General features: G+C 49.8%; 1 protein-coding gene across 4 annotated transcripts in view; it reads left to right on the top strand.

Annotated features, from left to right (window-relative positions):
- Grh (grainy head) overlaps positions 1–21,339 on the top strand; it is a 118,818-nt gene that overhangs the window by 88,880 nt on the left and 8,599 nt on the right. For 2 of the 4 annotated variants that reach the window (XM_077690695.1, XM_077690698.1), the window contains exons 2-15: positions 5,609–5,750; positions 9,632–9,865; positions 10,332–10,552; positions 11,453–11,875; positions 14,112–14,394; positions 15,530–15,696; positions 16,615–16,706; positions 16,829–16,902; positions 17,683–17,794; positions 18,610–18,704; positions 19,370–19,426; positions 20,166–20,267; positions 20,845–20,911; positions 21,142–21,260. In XM_077690695.1, coding sequence (XP_077546821.1) covers positions 5,609–5,750; positions 9,632–9,865; positions 10,332–10,552; positions 11,453–11,875; positions 14,112–14,394; positions 15,530–15,696; positions 16,615–16,706; positions 16,829–16,902; positions 17,683–17,794; positions 18,610–18,704; positions 19,370–19,426; positions 20,166–20,267; positions 20,845–20,911; positions 21,142–21,260 — 2,188 coding nt within the window. The remainder of the gene's footprint in view (positions 1–5,608; positions 5,751–9,631; positions 9,866–10,331; positions 10,553–11,452; positions 11,876–14,111; positions 14,395–15,529; positions 15,697–16,614; positions 16,707–16,828; positions 16,903–17,682; positions 17,795–18,609; positions 18,705–19,369; positions 19,427–20,165; positions 20,268–20,844; positions 20,912–21,141; positions 21,261–21,339) is intronic. The other 2 variants (XM_077690696.1, XM_077690697.1) reach the window with 2 other exon arrangements.

The raw sequence follows: 21,339 nt of genomic DNA, 5'->3' as shown, positions 1-21,339 counted from the left end.
CTCATTCGAGGCGAGGCCAAAATACAAACAAATACGATAAGCCCGCACGCATGATAAGTGCGCGCGTGTGTCCGAGCCGCGCGCCTAGAGTGCGCAGTGCATGCCTAAAGAAACCCTGCGGCCAGGGGGTCTTTGTGGGTCCGCGGAAGATTGATTAGGAAAAGGGGTTTCGCGACTGGACAAACTAAAGAAGCGGAACGAGCAGCAAAAAAGATATATGGGATGCGAAGAGGGAGGGAACGAAAATGGATGCCCAGGAGAGATAGGAGGCAAGAAAAAAAATGGTGATGGAGAGGAAATATCGGAGAAAGAGCGACGACCGTGACGGACCCGCGCTCTTCAATCAACGCTGCAGGCTCCCCGAGAATAGGAACTTCGGCAGCACGGGTTATAATAACACAGGTGACACGCACTATCATGTCACGTTAAGTCAGGTAAGCGCTGAAGTAATAAACGAACCAGCCCGGATCAAGGCGAGGGAGGCAGACAGCCCGAAGGTTTGCGGAGAGGATATGAAAAAAAAAAAGGGGGGAAAGGGGGGGGGGGGCTGAATTACGTCCTTAAAAAGCAAACTTAAACGCTTTTCAATTCTTATTATCGGTTCCCAAAGATGCGGCCGTCGGAAAATTGTTACTTAGGCAAACCGATGTCAAGTTATATAGCCACTACAGTGATGTGCCCACCGAAGCCGCTGCCAGCCAAGCCGAGACGAAGCCGTAGCCAATGCTAGTTGCGCGTGCGGAAGCTGGTTTAACAGTTTTACAGCGCATCTTTCATATCCGCCGTCCTGAGCTAGCAGGAACAGCTAAGATGATTAATTAAACCCAGAGTCTTTAAAGGACACTGTCTACGGAATACCCCCGAGGCAAGAGAGGCTTAGAAGATTACACTGCCCGAAGTGCCCGGAAAAGGCGATGCGAGGGGATTAACGACGTTGTACCGGGAAGATTACTCCAGACGACAGTCCTTACGGGACCGCATGGTGCGAAATTAGTATTCCAGATATACGATTAGCTTATATAGATTAACAGCCCCGGTGGCCTTCAAAGACAGACAAAAAAAAAATACTAAAAAAGGAGCGCAGTTTTTATTTTTCCTCCATCGTTCCCGAAGACGGGGCGAAAATCTCATCGGACGTGACCAGCTGGCAAGGAAGGAAATGACCCGTGCAACGTGCGAATAGGGTTCGTGCACCAAATGGCTGCAGACTTCGCGATCGCGCAAAACTCGACTGAAAAATGACCGGGGGGAAAGCCGAAAACGACGACCGAAATGCCGAATGAAAAAAAATAAAAGCAATGTGGCTTGGAGTTAAGTGGCGAACGGATAAGGAGGAAAAAAAGATTGGAGTGAGTTCACGTAAGCTTAATGCACGATAGAAGTACGTGACAAATGTCTATCTTTACCCGTTCAACAGAGGCGTTTAAGTCTTCGGCCAGGAGGCCGACGATCGAGGAAGAGAGTTCGGAACTTAAAAAGAAACAGAAAAACAAGTTGTGGTGGTACCTTAAAAGGGTTGAGAACGAAGTTGCGAGAAACGAATTGGAACCATAATAGAAGCCACGCTCCATTGAAGCACGGAGAGAGCGGGACGAACAAATAGCAAGACAAACACAACGCGGGCTCTCGGAGAGGAACGAACAGCGTCACGAAGGCGCGCAGGTACTGGGGAGTGTCGACGCAAGTCGTTAAAAAGAAAAAAAAAGAGGCGGCCCGTTCAAGTGAAGTAGGGGAGAAGAGATTGATGAGGGGGTGGTTTTGGAAGAGGAATTCCGCATTACCGAGAGATGCGAGGTGTAGATTAAAAGAGGCTCCATAGCTAGGGTGTACAAAGAGATACGATCGGTTATCTTTCTCTTTTTTATATTCCTGATAGCTTGAATTAAAGAAGAGGAAAGAGCGTTTAGCGTAATGACTCCATCAGTTTTCTTCCAGAAGACAGGGCAGGCGGGGTGGTTGTTGTGATGTGTTCTGCTGAAATAAGGGGCCCAAACACCACCTACCCCCTTCGCTGTATTTTTGTATTAATTCGTTGACTCCAGACTACCCGAGACTCTTTGGAGCGCGGGTTCGCTGCAGGGAGTGCTGAGGCGTCACGTTTTGGAAGGCCTGGCAAGTTGAGTAGAAGCGGTACGGCATAAGACTCGGCTTTTCCATATACGGTCGCTGATTTCGAACAGAATACTTCTTTCTAAAAGCGCATTGCCAGCCTAAGCGAGCAGAGAAAGGCCTGAGCACTCGTGTGGTTATCTGAACGGACGATCGCGCGACTTCCCTCCTCTGAATGGTGTTGCTTAAGTAAAATTTCGTCTCTATCTACCCTTGTTGGCCGAGGCGAAACAAACGCCCCATTTGCAAAGACTTTTCGAGCCAAGTCGTTGACTTCATGTACCGATAAAAGCTGAGGTAGATTTAAGCCCCCCCCCCCCCCCCCCTTCCGCCCTCCCGCTCTTCCCCTTAAAGAAGGCACGTTATGGGGCTTGTTTCTGACAACGATGACGCGCGCGATGGCATTAGAAATCAAGGACAACACAAGGATACCTGTGACCAAATTTTTCCCAGTGCAAACACTATGTCAAATGGGCTCCAAGTATTATAGCGACACGCAGATACGGTTTTTTCACGCAGCAGCATGATAGGGAGTTTTAGCGTACCAGCCAGAGTAAGCTACGCTACGGTCGGCGGGTACGGAGACCCGACTGGATATATGTGCGCATTCGTTCCAGGGAGGGGTGGCCCTCCTGGCCGTACCCATGCGCGCATGCGCAGTCGGGTCCCGCTCCCTGCCAACCCTAGCGTAGGATACGCTAGACGCTATGCTAAAACTATATTTCAGTAGGGAAAGCGGTTGTTGGAGGCGCTCATGGAGCCGAGCAGAAAAGGAATCTGGGCCTCTCTGGCTACTGGTATCGGACATGTGATGACGGCTGAAGGGTGTGTGGGTCACTGACAAGAAAACGAAACGCGCGAGGAACAAACAAACAAACAAACAAACAAACAAACAAGACAGACAGACAGACAGACAGACAGACAGACAGACAGACAGACAGACAGACAGACAGACAGACAGACAGACAGACAGACAGACAAACAAACAAACAAACAAACAAACAAACAAAAGCTCAGTGCCTCGTAGTTTGGAGATCTGATGCAAAAAGTTTTGGGGCCGCAGCACTATGCGACTTGTGCTTGTATTTGTAGTGCTCTGCGACTCAGAGGGAGGGAGGGAGGGAAGGGGGACAAGTTTTCGGTAACGCCGGCCACTAAAAATTAACGTCGTACATGTATCGTGCTCGTAAAGACAAGTTTTTAAGCGGCATTGGTTCGCTATAGCTCCCCAAGCAAACGAGATGAGCGACCGACCTTACATGCGACCGGAGACAATACTTAACTCCTTGAGGAGGATTCAAAGACGTTTTCCTGGTTGCGTGTATTGCCTGGTTGCTCCAGTGTTGTAGGGAAAAGCCAACCCTGTCTTTCGGCTTGATCCGGTTATATGTGCTGCCGGCTAAACATGTTGCAGCTAAATATGCTGCTCTATTTCGTCCACGTTTGCACTGCCTCCGCCGTCCTCTTGAGAATCAGATGGTATAAGAATATGGTGCTGTTCGTGTACTGTGCCGTTAAGTGTCTCAATCTAAGCGAAACGATTCAAATACTCGAATGACCGCTTCGACTGAGGACCGAAGCGCCGTGATATGCAATGAGCACGTCGAATGTTTCGAACGGCGGTTCGCGGCGATAAAGAGGAACGCGTAACAAAGGAGTAAAAGACGTAACAAAAGGGATAAGGAGTATTCGCGCCATGTTCCAGACGTGACCGCTTGTACTGAACGCGTAACAAACTTCTCACTTCGCCCACTTCTTGCGTGGTGTTGACTGCACCACGGGCAGCGGGATTTGTATTTGTAGAGTTTGTGCGACTCGAGAGAGAGAGAGAGAGAGAGAGAGAGAGAGAGAGAGAGAGAGAGAGAGAGAGAGAGAGAGAGAGAGAGAGAGAGAGAGAGAGAGAGAGGGGGGGGGGGAAGGAAAGAGGGATGGACTGGTGCATGTGGCGCTATTGGAGATAAGGTATTGTTCTGATGATAGCAATAGCATGTTTCATTTATGTAACTGTCGCTTCGGCGCGTGGGTGTTGTAGTGGGGTTTCTTGAATAATTGAAAAAGAACAAAAGTGCGCATCTTTCAATTTACAAAGTTAAAACGATGTGCCAAGAAGGCTCTGTGCTTCTAGGGAATGCGGTATTGGCGGAGAGTACGACCGCTGCCGGCACTGCAATGAGAGCCTTCGTTAGCGATCCGCTTAGGGCTTCCACCATCTGTTATCAGCTTCACTCGGCCTTACTCTCACTAACGGTTGGCGGAGCGGAATTCCGTTTTGAACATATTTGAAAGAGTACTGACACGAAATTTTCGTGTTACGCTTTTTTCCGCGGTGATGGGTGCCTACCATGCCAGTAATCATATATGGCACACTCGATAGCCGCGTAAATAATTATTTACACGCTTGTTTATTCGTGTCAGTTTCAGTTTTCGAAAAAACGAACGCCGAGACGGCTGCCATGACAGGAGGGCGCTCGTGACGTCACCGTTTTTGTTGCACCACTTCCGGTCTGGACGCGCCCGCGTCCAGAGCGGCAGTGGTTTCCACCCAAGGAGGTTGTATTTCCACCTCATCTTGGCGCGCTCGGGCGGCAGGACGTCAGTCCCGAAACCCTGACGTGATACACACGCCGGAGCAGCGAGCGCCAACCGCAGGCAGCGCGTTGGCTACGTCACGGAAGCCATTACGTCGGCAGTTTGGGGCCAGGAGGAGTAAATGGCGTCACGCTGGTGCCGATATCGCAAGGGTATCCGTTCTGAGCTTTCTCGTGCGCGCAAAGACTCAAATGGATTTAGAATATGTTATACTGAACGGTTACTGTTGACACTTGCTGGGAGATACCTCCGTATACAAAGGAAGCCTTTCACATGGTTATCTCAGCTTTGAAATTTCGTGTCAGTACTCTTCAAGGAACTCGTGGAATGATATCTACAGTGACCTCACTTATAAAGCTATACAGGTTGTCCTAATAGCTGCGGCGGTCTGCTCTTGGAGACTTTATCTTTTTTTCTTTTTTTTGCTTATCAGACGCAAACTGTGGCTGCCGCTGGGCGTTAGTGTCAAATGGTACATGAAATCAATATCGGTAGGATACTACCGTAATTGCCATCCTTTCAAATCTTACTGGCTCTGTGATAACGTAATAAAAGTGCAAAGGCGTTTAATAAGACAGCACTTGCGCGTGACGCCTGAAACAAGCTTTACGGCGAAAAATGGAAATCTAAATGTGCAAGGATGTTGCCCATCTACTCTTTTTAGTTTCGTCCCACCTTATGCATCCCCACATTAGACCAAAGTATACGCAGCAATTTATTATTATCGCTCAACAACAGCCTTGTGTCCCACCTTTGCTTTCGTTAAACAGTTTTAAATGTGCCGCCAACTCGTCTGGCAAGAAGTGGTGTCTCCGCAAGTGTCACCCCTTGTTCCCATCCTGTTCCCACACTGTGCGTTAACGTGAGCGTTCCGTCTTTTTTCTTTCCCCTTTCCGTTCCGGATGTCCAGTGGCGCCCCAGCGGAGGGTGGCGCAGCAGGGGGAGGTGGCGGAGCCGTGCACACCCTCGTCGTGCTGCCCGGTGGCTCGGTGCCCACCCTAGCGGCGCTGCAGGCGGCAGACCCCACCGGGGAGCTCGCGGCGTCGCACGAGGTATGATGCTTGTGCGCATGCGTATAGCCTTTCTCGCCGTATTGTCGGTGTCCTGTTCCTCGCTGTCATGGAGGAAAGAAAAGCCAATGTAAAAGCTTGGGAGAGAGGCCCCGGCGGTCACCAGCGCATTGGGAGAAGTGTGGAGAAAGCCACGTGGTTTTTTAGGGCTCATAGGGTGTCCTAGCAACAGCGCCGAAGGCCGGCTTACCGAGGCCTACGTCACGGTGCAGTCCAGCCGGTAAAGGCGCGGTCACACTAGCCTGACCATAGGCCGATTTGGTCAGCCAACACCGTGTCGGCGAGCTGTCGGCGGCCATGTGACACCGCGCCGACGCCAAACGTTGGCCAATCGTGTGCGTCCTCGATAAATCGGCATGGCGTCGGTGTCTGCGCACTGTCGGCCGACGACCACGCCCGCCGCCTCGCTTGTCCGCCGGGGATCTTTCTTTCTCTAGACGAACTTGGAGTATCGTGTCGCTGTTGCCGCGACCACTGTACCGCGACTGAAGCCGTTCGTGCGTCCTCGTGCGTGTACTGCATGTACAGTGTGTACTCAGCGTAATGTTCGATCATGGACATAGAAAGAGAAAGAGCTGTGTTCGCTGCTAACGCGGCATTAGTAATATCGGATGTTCTGGATGAACCCCCGGCAAAAAGTCCTCTGTAGCACAAAGAATATGCACTAAATTAGTGCGTACGGCAGCGGGAATTTAACCTCCTGTAATAGAGAAGGCCTTATAGTGTCACGTACCATGCCATCGCATTTTCGAGAAACGCGTTGCAAAAAAATGTAAAATTGATTGTTGCTGGTCTGTGAAGATGCTCGCTGTTTCAAAGAACATTTTCCATAACAAAGGTAGTTGCTTCTCAAAGTCACGCATGAAATAATTCGCGAATAGGATACGCAAATTATGCCACTTAAGAAGCCACCCAGGAAAGAAAAAAAAAGAACATACCCCATCGGAAATGGAACCAAGCACGTTGACCGGGTGCGCACGACGCTCGCAACCACTGCGCCACCGAACAAACAATAGCCTCCGCCAATTAATTTGCGTACTAGTTGAAAGCCCACCCTTGGTGGCATACATCGGTGCTTACTAGCTCGTTTACAGAATTACTGGCTGGAAAACTGAAATTTCTTAAATAGCGCTTGCGCAGTAAGGTTCCCTGGAGCCCCCCCAACAGCTGATCGCCATCAACTCCGCTGCTTCGAGAAAGCGCTTGCAAAAATATGTGTGCGCAGCTGCGGCTGCGGTTTCGCATGCGCTGGTGCTTGACCAGCCTTGGTTTTATGCTTTACGTTGAATAGCGTTAGCGTGCTTGTGCTGCCCCCTACCGTGTTTGCGGAAGTCGAGTGCGCATGCGCGAGAGTTACCGCGAGCGGTAACCTACCGGCACAGGTTTTACCGTCGCCAGCGAGCTTCCCGAGTAGACAAAGTGTACCCTCGCGTATTGATTACAGCAAGTGCAGTGCGCTCGGTTCTTTATGCTTGGTACAGCCGATAAAAGTAATCTTTCTGTCGCTGTTTATTACGTTTTTCTTGCTAAATAATGCTCAAGATAACGACAAACGACCATTTTTATTAGATGGCGAGCAAAATGGCCGCCCCTACCCTGGTAACCCTACTCGTGCTAAGCTTCGTCCATTGAGTGCTTCGCCCGCCTCAAGTAGTTCAGATAAGTTTGTGAGCTCCCAAAGTGCTTTTAGGCCTCCGAAATTGTGCTGGGAAAGGTAGTGTAGGTTATCCAGTAATTGCTACAACATATTTTACTCATTTTTTGCCTAAATATTTAGCGCGGGGGCAAATTCTATTTTACGTTGATTCTAACTCTACTCGGTAGATGGCGCCACCAACACATCTTTTTAAAGCTCTACAACTCATATTATCTCTATGCTACAACTGATGGCTACAGAATTATCAAACAACCACAGTTATTGTGAACGCTTCGCCTGATAGGGAAATATTCAAGCTAGTTTAAACGAAAGCAAATACATATGAGCAATAAAATTATGCGTGATTTGCTTTGAGACTAATTTATCAGATGTCGCTACCTGCGCAACGGTAGCGGGCATGGTAGCGGGAATACGCAAACGGTGCGCTAAAATGTGTCCTACTGTTTCGGCTTCGGTAAATGAAAAATCCGGCTTCCGGTAACATGGTAAACAGAAACGGTAACGCAAACACGGTAAGGATATGCTATATTTTTTATTCCTTTTAACCTAAAATACATTCCGCAACGGTAGCGGGCATGGTAGCGGGAATACGCAAACGGTGCGCTAAAATGTGTCCTACTGTTTCGGCTTCGGTAAATGAAAAATCCGGCTTCCGGTAACATGGTAAACAGAAACGGTAACGCAAACACGGTAAGGATATGCTATATTTTTTATTCCTTTTAACCTAAAATACATTCCGCAACTCTTCTTCTGCACGTAACTGACTAAAAGTGTGCCGGGCGCACACGCATATGCAGTTCGCAGCGACGTCGCCGAAGAGCCGTACAACCAAAATACAGATCGCAATAGCGCTAGCAGCGCTAGTGTTGAGTTGTACGGGCTTCACGGACCTTAATAAGTTTATTACACTTTAGAAACTGACAAAATTGAGCCGCATTCATTACGGCACGAATGTTGTGGAGGCGCAGTTTTCGCTTGTCGATCGACCCCCGACGATGCGGAGGGCGACAAGTCGGCCGACCGGTTTTGTCGTCTTCATCGGACGGCGAGCCAGTCACACTGCGCGGACTTTCCATCGGCCGACGTGCTTGTGTCGCCGTCGGCATAGTGTGACAACGCGGTCTGGCGACTCGGCAGTTGGCCGACGGGACTCATCGTCGTCGCCGTCGTGTCGGCCGAGTGTGACCGAGCCTTGCCAATAGTCAACAGGTGGATACGAAACAGACGGCAGGGGAGCGAGCGATAGCGGAGAAGGTGTCGTGTGCGCGCAAAACAAAAGCAGAGAGAGAGAGAGAGAGAGAGAGAGAGAGAGAGAGAGAGAGAGAGAGAGAGAGAGAGAGAGAGAGAGACTTCAAGTGGCAGGAAGACCCTACGTCAAGTGGAGGAGTTGGAGTAGAACGTGGGGTGTTTGTGGCTTGGGACATTTTGAAGACGGGCAGTTCAAACAAAGCAGGTGAGCTCCTTGAGCTTGAGAAGGCAGGAGGGGCCGGGGGGGGGGGGGGGGGGGGGGTGAGGAGAGCAGCCTCACGGCTCTAAACTGCTCGCGCTAGACCGCTTTTTAAAGGAAAAAAAAAATGCAATGAAAGCCAGCACGGAGGGGCGGCTTCCAGAAATGGCTTTTCCGGCTTAAAGGGGCCATGCAGACAAAACACAAGTTTGGTTCATTCTAAAGATTGCCTCGTTAGAATCATATTGACACCACTCTTTACGTAAACTTGATAGGATGAGGTGCGGGGAGGAGTGTCATGTGGCAGGGGCGGCCACAACGCTATGGTCTTTTGACGCCATTTGCTATGAAGCAAGCAGATACGCGGTCATCCTTTTGCTATAATTTCTCTTTTCTGCCCTCCTCTCTCTTGGGCCTGTCTTCCTTTTCCCCCTCCCCTAACAGAGTAGCATGAAGGCGATTTTGTACGCCGGCTAAACACTCTGTTTTCTAATAAAGAGCTTCTCTATCTCTCTCTTTTTGCTATAATTGTCTATCAGCAGGAACAGGGCTCATCCTGCACAGGCTGTCTCACAACAGTCGTCTTCGCATGGCATGCGGTCAAGCGAACGGTCGGGCGTGAGTGCTGTGGTGGCGTTCGGTAGACGTCCACCATGAAGCCGCGCTTTGTCCGGCATCTCACGCAATTCTACTTCGTGATGCTGCCGACTGCATTTCGCGGAGGGCTGCTGTTGTGGCATCAGGCGTGCTTCATCGCAGGAGGCGGCGGCGGCGGGCGGCGTCGTCGTCACCGAGGCCGGCGGCATCGGCACCAGCGGCGGCGCGGTGGTGGTCGGCGAGGAGGTCGGCGAGGAAGGCGGCGAGGAGGCGTGCGTGAAGAACGTGGCCCTGGTGCTGGTCGAGGGCCCCGACCAGCAGCAGCAGCTGGCCGCGCTCGTGCTTCCCGACGCTGCCCAGCGCATGTCGGCCTCGGGACCCACCATGGTCCTGCAGGTATGCACCCTCGCGCCCAGCTATTGTCCTCTTACGCGCACCGCCCTCCCCGCTACCGTCTCGGTCTAAGTTGAGCCCGTCCCACCATGGTCCAAGCGCAAAAGCCAGTTCATGCGCGCTACAGCGCCCGAGATCACCCGTCGGCGCAACTAAGCCGCGCGCTGTTGCGTTGCACAACTGTTTCAAAATACAGGAAGCCTTCGTTGTAACGAAATCGGTCTATTCAAAGTCTCACTTTAGCTGAAATGTTTCATCGACCTCACTGCAGTAGTGCACACCATACCAGCATTTTCATACCCGATACCTGTAAGGCCCCATTTAAAAAAGTGTTACATAAAGGAGTTTAACGAAGTATTGCTTACAGTTCCCTGCCTCGAGGAGTAGCCGTACACTATGGCGTGCCTCATGGACCCCGGACTGAACTGACTTCTTCCCTCGCGGCGACTGTTCCTGCTCCCTTTGACAGGACGGCGAAGCAGTGGCAGCGGCGGCGGCCAACGGCCAGGCGGGCGGCGTGGCGGCGGCGGCCGCGTGGCGCGCCTACTACGACCACCCGCTGACGGCGGCCACCACGGCCATGCTCAACATCTCCGAGGAGCAGGCGCTCATGTACGAGTATGCCGGCGCACTGAAGCAGCACCAGCAGCTGCAGCACCAGGCCGCCGTCACCCTGCCGGAGATCTGGACGTGAGTGCACCAGTGACTCGTGACCTTTGACCCTCATGTGCGCCACACGTCTTGTGGCCCTTCCGAGCGCACGTGATGCTTCCTTTGCTCATTTTCCCGTCTATTTTACTCGTTTTATGGTGCGTTGGCGCGTGTCCTGTCAGGACTGTTCCAGAGAAGTAGTGTAACGGGGGCTTCCGCGCTATCCTGACTTCGACGTCGAGTGCTAAATACGCCAATGGCCGGCACGAAGATTGCTGGTGCTACTCGTGTGCTGTCGCCTACCGAACCTCCGCTGAAATGGTTGATCGCACGAAAGTAGCAGCCTGCCTAACACATCTTGTTGTTGAGCTGGTTAGGTTAGTTCATGACTCGCGAAAAAGGTTACGGCGCTGAACGGACGACCGCTATGTGTTTAGCGCGCTGTTCTTTTTCAACCTGCATAAAGCAGGGTGCTCTCTTGCGCCTAGCTATGTTGTACTAGAAAGGACGGGTGTGTCTTTCGGGGCTGGTCGTGGGGTCCATTTTGCGATGAAATTTCTTCTGAAGAGCTCCTGTTATAAGCAGCGCCCCTGGTGACCGCTGCTTCACAGTTGGTTTCACAAGTTTTGTTTGGTAAATTCTTCCTTATTCACTGCCTAAAATAGTCGTTTCTTCATTTTATGACAAAGTTTTATAAAACACCTTAAATAACTGTTGAGCTTGGTTAAAAAACGTGTAGGTGGCGCTGGCTGCAACAGGAGTTCTCCGGAGAACACCGGCGCTCCACTCAATTTTTTCATCGTAAAAAGAACCCGCGTTCTCCATTGGTTCATTCCCTGCAAGACACACTTCTAGTACACTTTAGTACACTTCTAGCACCTTCTAGTACATTGTACCATAGCAAGCAAGCGCATCAGCTAAGTTAGGGTACGTATACAGGCACGCCGCGGTGTCCATCCCGGCCACGTCGTCCTCCTCCCCGCCGGCGGTCAAGAGCGGACACGTGTCGCCGGCCACGGTCCAGGCGGTCATCGGGGCCCGCCAGGAGGACCTCAGCTTCCTGCCCAAGGCCGAGGTGCAGGACTCGGGCGGCGGGGACCTTGTGGACGCGTCGCTAAGCGGCGAGCCCAAGGCCGAAGAGGTGGTGCAGGCGGCCACGGTGATCATCAAGCAGGAGGCCGTCGAGGGTCCCAAGTCGGACGACCTGCTGGAGCCCAAGAGCCCCTACTCGCCCGTCTTCGCCACCGTGCAGCCCGCGCAGCCGTACGGGGGCGACATCTTCGGCGTGCTCACCACCAGCGCCTTCTCCGGAGGCAGCAGTCCTCCCAGGCCTGTCTACTCCAACTCCAACGAGTACTACAGGTGCGTTGTACTATGACTCTGCAGGCTGTGGTCATTCCATGAGGAGTAGCCTCAGGAGCACGGGCGCTCTTTGGTCGAACTATTACGTCGACGCTTGCCGCCATTTGTCCGTAGTTGTGGGCCCGGATTGAGGCGCTTGTCCAGCGAATCCTTGTGAATCTGCGTCTCTTGGAATGTGCGTTATTGAGGATCTGTGTCTTACTAGTCTGTCTGCGATAAGCTAAGCTAACAGGTTTTGAGTGGGCGGGGAAGAAGAGGAGAAAAGGGCTTGAAACTGTCTGGCCTTATCAGGCCCGTGGGGGATTGTGGGAGGGGATATAAAGAAGGGGACAGCAGGAAATGCTAGGAGAAAATTTACATAGGATAGAAGGTAGAGTTTTAAAATTTAGGAAGGCCAGCAACTGCTATGCAATTGCGCACACAAAGGATCGCTGAGCGGAAGGGGTGCCGTAAAGGCAAAGGAAGGAACAACGGCGGCAAGAGATAGAGGTCAGTGACAGGAGAAAAAAAAAAAAAAAAAAAAACTAATGGATACTGATTGTTAAGGGCTCACCGTCTTCTCCTTCAGATGCGATCTGAGCGGGAAAAAATCAAAGCTTTAGATAAAGTTAAAATGCGAAACTGCTTCGACCGCATCGGATACTTTTCATTTCCTTACTGCGCGGTTTTCCCTGGAGTACCTGTTTAGTCTTTCAAGGACGGCTATGACGAACACTTTAATTCATAATCTATTCCCCGTGCCTCTTTATCGCCAGCCATACTTGCGGGACCATACGAATAATGTTTTAGACCGTGTCAAGCGTATGTGCGTGCCGCCAAATGCCAAAACGTTTTTTCTTTAAGCTTCATTCGCAAACGCTTAAGCTCCAGTTAAAACATGGCTGCGAGACAAAGGAATGTCGATCCCTTGGTCAGACAATTGCCGCTTGTGCAATCAACCAGAAACTATTGACCACTGTTTTGTGCTGTGCCGTGACGCGGTGTTTTTCTGGGACGTTTTGCAACGGACACTAAAAAAGGACATTGACATCACCCCATACACCATTCGCTTCTTGCCATTTGAGGACGTTAATCGGGTGCCGTATGACGTTTTTGTGCTCCTAGGTTTGTTTAGCTTGTGGAAGTGCCGCATGACTGATCGGCATGCTGAACCCCCTAGGCCGACCAAGGTCATTTTTCGGGAACAGGCGGCGTTGGTACGGAGCGTTTACGTTGCGCAGAGTGATCCACCAGAGTGGCTGCATCTTTTGGATGCGTGCGTTTGCTTGCCTGAGTTTTGAATTGGTGCCGACCTTTGTTGGACTGACGTGCTTACCCTTTGCTGTCTGTTAGTGTTTATATTGTGTGTCAATTGTCTTGGCTGACTTCTCTCTAAAATTTCCATGTATTAAAGAAAAAAAAAATCGGAATGGCGAAATCGGATAGACGGCGGTTTCATAACGCGAGGGACCCAGGTTCGATTCCGACCACGGAAAGTGGATTTTTTTTTTCTTGAGAGCTTGATGTGCCTTCGCTTACCATCATCGTTTTATGAAATGATGATGATGATGATGATTGCTATTGGTTTCCCCTTTGAAGCGGGGTGATGACATGTCATCTTACCAAAAAGGACTAATATAACCATGCTTTACACTTTTGGTTTAATACTAGCGCTGCTTAGGGCAGGCACTAAAGCTTATTAGGTCCGAAATACTTTCTTTTCCGTGTTACAGGTGGTAACTGTCCTAGGCAATATTCCCCTCTCTGCTTTTCGTCCACCAGCATTCTAATCTTCTTTTCGTCCCTTCGTCCCCCGAAAACCATTTTCGTCCCCTGAAAACCATTGTGTAAAGTTGGCTTTCCGCAGTGCGTTATGTAGCAACATCGAATGCCATCAGTGAGGCTGCCCGCTGACGGCCTACTACATTACAGGATTACGGTAAGGGTCAACTACATTAGAAAGTTTAAGCTTATCGTGTGTACCGTATGTTCCGTGTGTACCGAGACACGACTGCGCATGTGCGCGCGGGCACGGCAAGGGCTGGCCGCCCGTCCGCGGAGCTAAGCCGCCCTCCTGAACGAATGCGCACATGCCCAGTCGGGTCCCGGCCGCACACACAGGACGCACTTAACCCACGGTAAGCTAAAACTCTCTTGCTGAAAGATTACAGTAGTGGGCAATGTTTGGCGCGTGATGCCCCAGCTATCGCTGCTGCCTGGCTGATCAAGCCCTGGGTTGGGACGGCTGTCTGCGCAGGCCCAGCACGGTCGACTACTACGCGTCGGCCACGACCGCGGGTACCGACCAGTACCAGCAGGTGGTGCGGCAGCAGCACCTGGTGGCCGCGGCGGTGGCCGCCGGCGGGGCGGGCGGGGCGGCGTACGCCGAACCCGAGCCCGGCTTCGTAGACCGCTACATCCGCCAGAACGGCTCGGTCAACGGCTACAAGAGCGGCATGCTCACCGTGGACCTGCCGTCTCCGGACTCCGGCATCGGCGACACCACCATGACGCCCAGGGAGTCGGCAAGCTTGCCGCAGGTACGCGCTTTTTAAATCACCGGAATTGGCCGTCGTCGCGTTTCGCCCGTGCTATCAGATATGGGAAATTTGCTAACGTGATGACCACCAACCTAACATCGAGAGGATGGTCGCGTGGAGCGCCTGAAAAAAAAAAAAAAAGTGATAAACAGAAGCGTCGGACACACTCGAGTTACTTGCGCACTTAGCGCGAAGTAAGTGACACGGACGGTTCACACACGCGACCTAATCGTGCGACTCCTTCGCATTGTTCGGAACCACGTGTATAGAACGCGCCTACTTGTTACGTATCAAAGTCTGAAAAATATGCGGAGTGTGAACCGCGCCGCGAATGAAGAGTCATCATCGAGCGGCCCTGAAAAAGTGAACGAACGCGGAAGAACGAACGATAGTACAGCGCGAGCGAAAGAGAAGAAAACGAACGGTGGTACAGCTAAAAAAAACAAAAAGAGGAGGATAGACGTGTGACGTCAGCACGCGCCGCGCCTGCGCTGTAGGGGAGCGCGGCGCGCCGTCCGGCGCGAGAGATATGGCGCTCCACCAATACGGGAAAAGGGCGATACGCGCAGGGAAAAAAACGGTGGGGAAGGGAATTAGGCGTTGCAGGGATTTATTCAGAATTTCGATTTTTTTTTTGCAAGGGTGGGGGGGGGGGGCGTTATCGAAGTCCTTCTAGGGGGGTGTATAAAACCCTGGGCAGGGTGCTGGTGGTTGTGGAATCCTTTTTATGGGGGTCTATAAATTCCTGGTGCGAAAATTAGGGGAGTTTGTGCCTAACTCCTCGTCCAGGGAATCTACTGAACTAATAAGCATTAAATGGTACATTTCTTGCCCCTCGAAGTGGGACACCTTTAGAAATTCGTATGATTTTTACTGGTTATTCGCGCACGGTTAGCAAACGCTATATCTTTTTTTTTTACTAATCCTAGTAGAGCTGCCAGAATGTCGCCGTCTGTTTCGCTTTTGCTCCCCATCGAACCAAACTGCACTCTTGCGACATCCCACCCGCCCTCACATGCTTCCGCTGCCCGTCTTTTCACCAGGGAACGTTAAGGCGAGGCGGCGTTCGAATATCACGTAGCCGCTCAAGTCCGCACTGTGCTTTCTGTAAAAAGGATGGCCGCCTCTTGTGCAGATCTTCGACTACTCGGATATCACGCAAGCGCAAATGCTGACGTCTCCCGAGCAAACGAACGGCACCGCGAGCAGCGGAAGCCGGCCCGGAAGCTCCCAGTCCATGCGGCGATCCTGGCACGAGTACGGCCGGGCGTCCGACGCCGACAAGATCCAGATACCAAAAATGTGAGTGTGCACCGAAACCTTCCCGCGTGGGCGCTGTTTTTCCCGCGCAACACTCGAGCTATGCGGAAAAGCAGGATTTGCGCCCAAGACGAGCTCCTCATGTAAAAACTGCGGAATAATGAGTCTCTGCAATGCAGATACGTAGGTACGTCCATATCGCTTGTGCGCCGCGATCAGTGGTTCTCTTGTGCGGAAAAGCTAGCTTGCAGGTGTTGAACATGCTATAGCTCCAATGACCAATCAAGCTAGGTATAAATATTTTTACATTCTTCGTCCTAGAGCTTCCATTTTATCATAGGCTGTACTAGTTGCCCTATGAAGTGGCGCAGTCGACAGGAAGATGCAACTGCGCATGCGCAACACAGCTTAGAACATGCCCTGATTTTATTAAAGATTAACGGATGGAAAGGTTTATAGAAAGTCTTTAGGTGCAAACAACCTATACTATAATCATTGGCGGATCCAGAGGGGGGTCCAGATGACCTGACTTTTTTTTAATTTATACCCCCATGAAATTTATTTGAATTTATACCCCCTAGTTTTTGAATTTATACCCCCATGAAAAACACCCCTCAGGTCGTAGAAAAAGTCTAGTTGGTGATTTTTTTGTGTGTCTTGCATTTCTGATTTTCCAAAATTTCGGTGAATAAAAGACTACTATCATCATCATCGTCATCGCTGATAGAAGCCCCTCAGAGAAAGTTTGGATCCGCCCCTGACCATAATTTAGCAACCTATAGTTTTGCAGCAGCAGTAGATGGCAGCCCTTCATAAGAAACATCCTAAGATTCTGCCTTGTAGTTTGCTAGGTGTCGAGAGTTGTGCAGGAAGGAATTGCGACTCGGTGTGGCATGAATGGGATTCATTCCTCATTGACCACTTTTGTGCTTTGTTCTCCTCTCTCCCCCACCGCTACAGCCAATCAGATGTAGGATTCAAGTATTACCTGGAGTCTCCCATCTCGACGAGTCAAAGGAGGGAAGACGATAGGATCACGTACATCAACAAGGGTGAGCTAGTTTCTGCCCCAGCTGTAACACCTCGTGCCAGTCTGGCCGTTGGCAGTGGCTACCTCGTAGTAGCCCTCGGCACTGCTCGAGCCAGGTTGATAGATCTTTGCACTTTGTTCCAGCAGGTCAGTTCTACGGTATTACACTCGAATACGTCCCGGATCCGGACAAACCCCTAAGGAATACCCCAGTCAAAGTAAGTGTTCCCGCAAAGTTGTGACCGTCCTTTGTTGCCTTTTGATGCAAGGTGGGAAAGGCAGTGTTGTGAACCACTTCATTAGGCAGCGTTCACAAAAGCAGAGCTAATTTGGCACACAAAAAAAGAAGAAAAAAAAAAGGCGAGGTGACTGTTGCTGCTTTCTTTTTTTTTGCAGTATTTGTCTTCTGAGAAAACAGAAGTGTCTGTGTCTCTTTCTCGGCACACCTTTCTAGGTGTGGTGGCATAAAAAAACAAATCAAACTTGCAGAATTACTGCACGATGGATGCAGGCATTAGGAAAGCTCAGTAAATGGACAAGTTGCTGCATTATTCAGTTTGTGAAGACTGAATTTTTAATTAATGCTCTGCCCACTGACCGTGTTTTTCCATCCAACTTCAACACAAGGCAAAAAATAAATAAATAAAACAGTAAGCTTTCCAATGAAGAGCACTCATCATCTCAGTATTTGCTCACAACTTGTTACTTTTATGTTTGCTTTACCACGCGACGCAAGTACTGTGCAGGAAAGCCAAACAATCCCGCAAGCGTGCATGAAACTTTACACTTGTGCAAACATGCATAAAACAAGCGCAGTAGTTTTAGGGCGTGAGGTTAGTTTCTTGGGTAATATGTCACATATCGGTGTTATCAGTTCACGAAAAGTCCTTCACACACATTGACAGTTGAGAGCTACTGCTCCAGAAAATGGGGCAATTAGAAAGACTAAGGTGTCCGGTGCACACATCCAGCTCAACACAGCACTGTGCACTTTCCAGAGCCTCGTCATGCTTGTGTTCAGAGAAGAGAAGTCCCCCGAAGATGAAATCAAAGCATGGCAATTCTGGCACAGCCGGCAACACAGCGTCAAACAGCGAATCCTGGATGCCGGTAAGTGGACTTCTCTGATGCATTGCCAAAGAAAGCACGTGCGACTGTACAACTGACAAAACTATTACTAACCACTGACCAATTACTAATGCTCTTTCTCCTCTCTTCCTTTTTTGCTTCTTTGCATTGCAGACGCCATGTGAGTAATGCAAAACCTTTTGAGGTGCTCTCATTTCTAGCAGTGTTGTGAACCAGGAAAACATTTTAAATTTTTGGTGCCTCTATTCTGGCATTCGATGCATGCTTTCTGTGAGCTATTGTTGTGGAAAACATTAACTATTTAAACCTCTAACCATTCTTGTGTTCCTCCCTTTTGAGAGTGCAGTTATTGAGTCATCGTAGCCTGCATCAACATGTCAAATATTTTTAAGGCATTTTGGAAATCACCCACTGCTCCAAATGCTACATCATCACTCACATGCTTGACAGCTCACAAAACACCACTGTGTGTGCCAAGTTGGGAAATACGGATGCTGTTGACTGCTTTCAAATTCCAAAAAGCTTACACGCATAGAAAGAAAATAAACGGGAAGGTGTCCGTATTTCGCCAAGCCACTTGCCATCAAATGCTGGAACAATTACGTGGGTTTGTTGGTAAATGGGAATGACTTTGATTTGGGAAGCAGAGGCATTTCATCTCACCCCGAAACAGCGTGAGGTATGCAAAGTGGAGTGGAGTTGTGATTTTTCACGTGAAGAGGAATTAAAGCTGGAGGTGGAGGACTGTGCAAGTTGCTCTGCTTGTTCGAAATCGCAGAGCAAGGACATTTTACGCTTGTACTAAGACCCTTGGCTCTTTTTCTGTCGCCCTGCAGACACCAAGAACAGCACGGGCATTATTGGCCAGATTGAAGAGGTCACTCATAACGCCATTGCATTCTACTGGAACCCCCTCGAAAGCCCCGCCAAGGTACGTCGCCTTTGCAGTGCTCTTTTCAGGGTCACTACATACACAACACAACCAAGTTGAAAGCCTCAAAAAAGTGTTTCGACAATTTGAGCCTTCACGCAGTGTCATAATCAAAGTTGCTGAGAGCATGGTGTGTGGCAGGGTGCAAGGAGGACATTAGGAGGTGGCACTGCACTTGAAGAAGTGCCTACACTATTCCCCCAAGTTCTTGGCACCCCTCCATTCGAAAAAAAAAAAAAAACCTCTCTACTTTTGAATTGCAGCTTGGTAAGTTTTAAAAAGGGTGGTGCTTAGGATCAAAAGAATCGAGCAGAGGGCATGGGTCTCTCACATGATGATAGGTGACATTAAGTATAGTATCAGTATGCCGTAGCACAAACAACATATCAGTTACTTATGAAACCAAACAAGAGGCTAGAGTCACAACATAAACTCGTCTTACTTACTGTTAAGATAGAGGGTAATCCAAAGCACAACTTTCTTGGTGAAATAAAGCTACATGGAACATGGTTAGATATTGTTCGGAAAATTGTCCACTAGGTATGCATTCATGCAAGAAAACTGCATTTGGTTTCTGAGTAGCTACAGTGAGCCTGCCCTGTTAACAAAATTTGGACCTTTCTATTCTGTATCACTAATGCTTGTGTGTTACGATCTGTGTGCAGGTGAACGTGGCTGTGCAGTGCCTGAGCACAGACTTCAGTAACCAAAAGGGTGTCAAGGTGAGAAATATGCCCTTAGGCCGGTGTAAAATTACACCATGACATTTTGCACCGTATTGCACCCTATCAGGCATTCTTTGTTACAAATGGCAACTACTGCTTAATTTAATTAATATTCAAGATTGTGTGGCAGCCAAAACGCTTGTCTTGAAGGCTTAAGAAAGCTTAATACTTTTTAGCGGTACATGGAAAGCTAGTCACCACCGCTTCCCGACAAATCGCATGATCACAGGTATCAAGGGCATTTCGTTATCTGTGGCTGTGTTTATCGCCCAGCCATGAAAGAGCTTAGACAAGAAGATCTCCGAAGGTGATCTAACAGCAACAGAATTGGCAACGAAACTGTCCCTTTTAAAGTGATGAAGACCAAAGACCCTGTCCCACACTTGATAAGTGAAGTTTTGGCTTGGAGTAGCTTGAAGAACATTACATGTACCACGTGTAATTTCATTTCTAACAGTTTAAGGTGTACTAATCATTACAGCAGCAAATGTGGACTATAATATCTTACACAATTATGAATGCACTGAACCCACCGTAAATCAAGAAGGTAGGTTCGGTGTACGGTTTGACTTGTACTTACGACATGACAGTAGAGAGCGGTTTGCACTGACAAAAGTGCTGCAGGGACATCATTGCAGTCTTGGCAAGTGCTGTGCTTTTGCCTCACAAGGTAAACAGTGATGTATTCACTTTCTTTGACCACTGCGCCTTCGATCTCCCTCTCGCCCGTTCACAGGGTCTGCCTCTGCACCTGCAAATCGACACCTACGACGAATACAGGGAAAGCTGCACCCCAGTTCACCGAGGCTACTGCCAAATCAAAGTCTTCTGCGACAAGGTGTGTGGGCACTACGAACATACTGAACATAAAACAGCGAGAGGTTCAGTAAAAAAAACTATGGTTGATTCCTCTGTCATGGGAATCAGTAAAGCACGAAAGTGAAATGTGCAGCAAAATCTGGTGCTGAGCATGATTTGCGGGTCGGCAGCTGTCTTGTGGGTGTGCTTGACGAGCGACATCCTGCCGCCGGGTCGCTTCGGCAAAGGTGCACTGGCGTCATTTCCGTGACGGATATGACGTCAGGGAAATCTTGGGGTATCACAGCATAAAACACTCTCATGTTCAAATATAAAACCTGAAAACGAACAACCCTAAGTAGAACGTACTCTTTAGTACTAAAGGTTGCTTCCCCACAAGAAGACCCTGTTTGCAGGGGTGCACCCTTTACAGGCCGCTTTCTTCGTTGTACTGGCGTCACTTCCGCGACGGATACGATGTCAGCGAAGTCTTCGTGTATCCGGGAATAAAACACTTTCTTGTTAGAACAGCCGTTTTATTTTTTCAGCACGGCTCACGTGAGCCAGAATCCTTTTCACGTGCTTACTGAGTGCGACCTTTCTTGTTTCCTTCGCAGGGTGCTGAACGAAAGACACGTGACGAGGAGCGAAGGGCGGCCAAGCGGAAACTCACAGCCACAGGCAGTTAGCTTTGGTTCCTTCCTAAGTGCGATACGTCGCACAAGAAATGACGGTGTCGTAACGACTCCGCATTAGTCCAGTGTCACGAAAGCGGCACTCATGCTGCAAATTTAAAAACTTTAGCTTAACAGTAGATCTGCATAACTGGTTTATTGACGTCGAAACAAAAGTGAAGAGCATGAATCTCTCTCTAAAAGAAGCTCCCGTCTTTTTTTCCCCACTTCTGTGTGCAGATGGTCGCAAGAAGATTGAGGAGATGTACCACCAATCCTGTGATAGGTCCGAATTCTACTCCATGAGTGATCTCATCAAACCGCCGGTGTTGTTCACACCAAGCGAGGACACAGACAAGGTGGGCCCCCATCACTCTTCGGCAACTGCACAGTCACTAGTGATGTCAAATCGTCAATAGTTGGACAGCTGCCATGTTA

The sequence above is a fragment of the Haemaphysalis longicornis genome, unplaced genomic scaffold, assembly GCF_048455015.1.
Source record: "Haemaphysalis longicornis isolate Haplotype H1 unplaced genomic scaffold, Haemaphysalis longicornis Haplotype H1 scaffold_10, whole genome shotgun sequence".
NCBI classification, from domain to species: domain Eukaryota; kingdom Metazoa; phylum Arthropoda; class Arachnida; order Ixodida; family Ixodidae; genus Haemaphysalis; species Haemaphysalis longicornis.
This window is presented reverse-complemented; position numbering and strand designations above follow the sequence as displayed.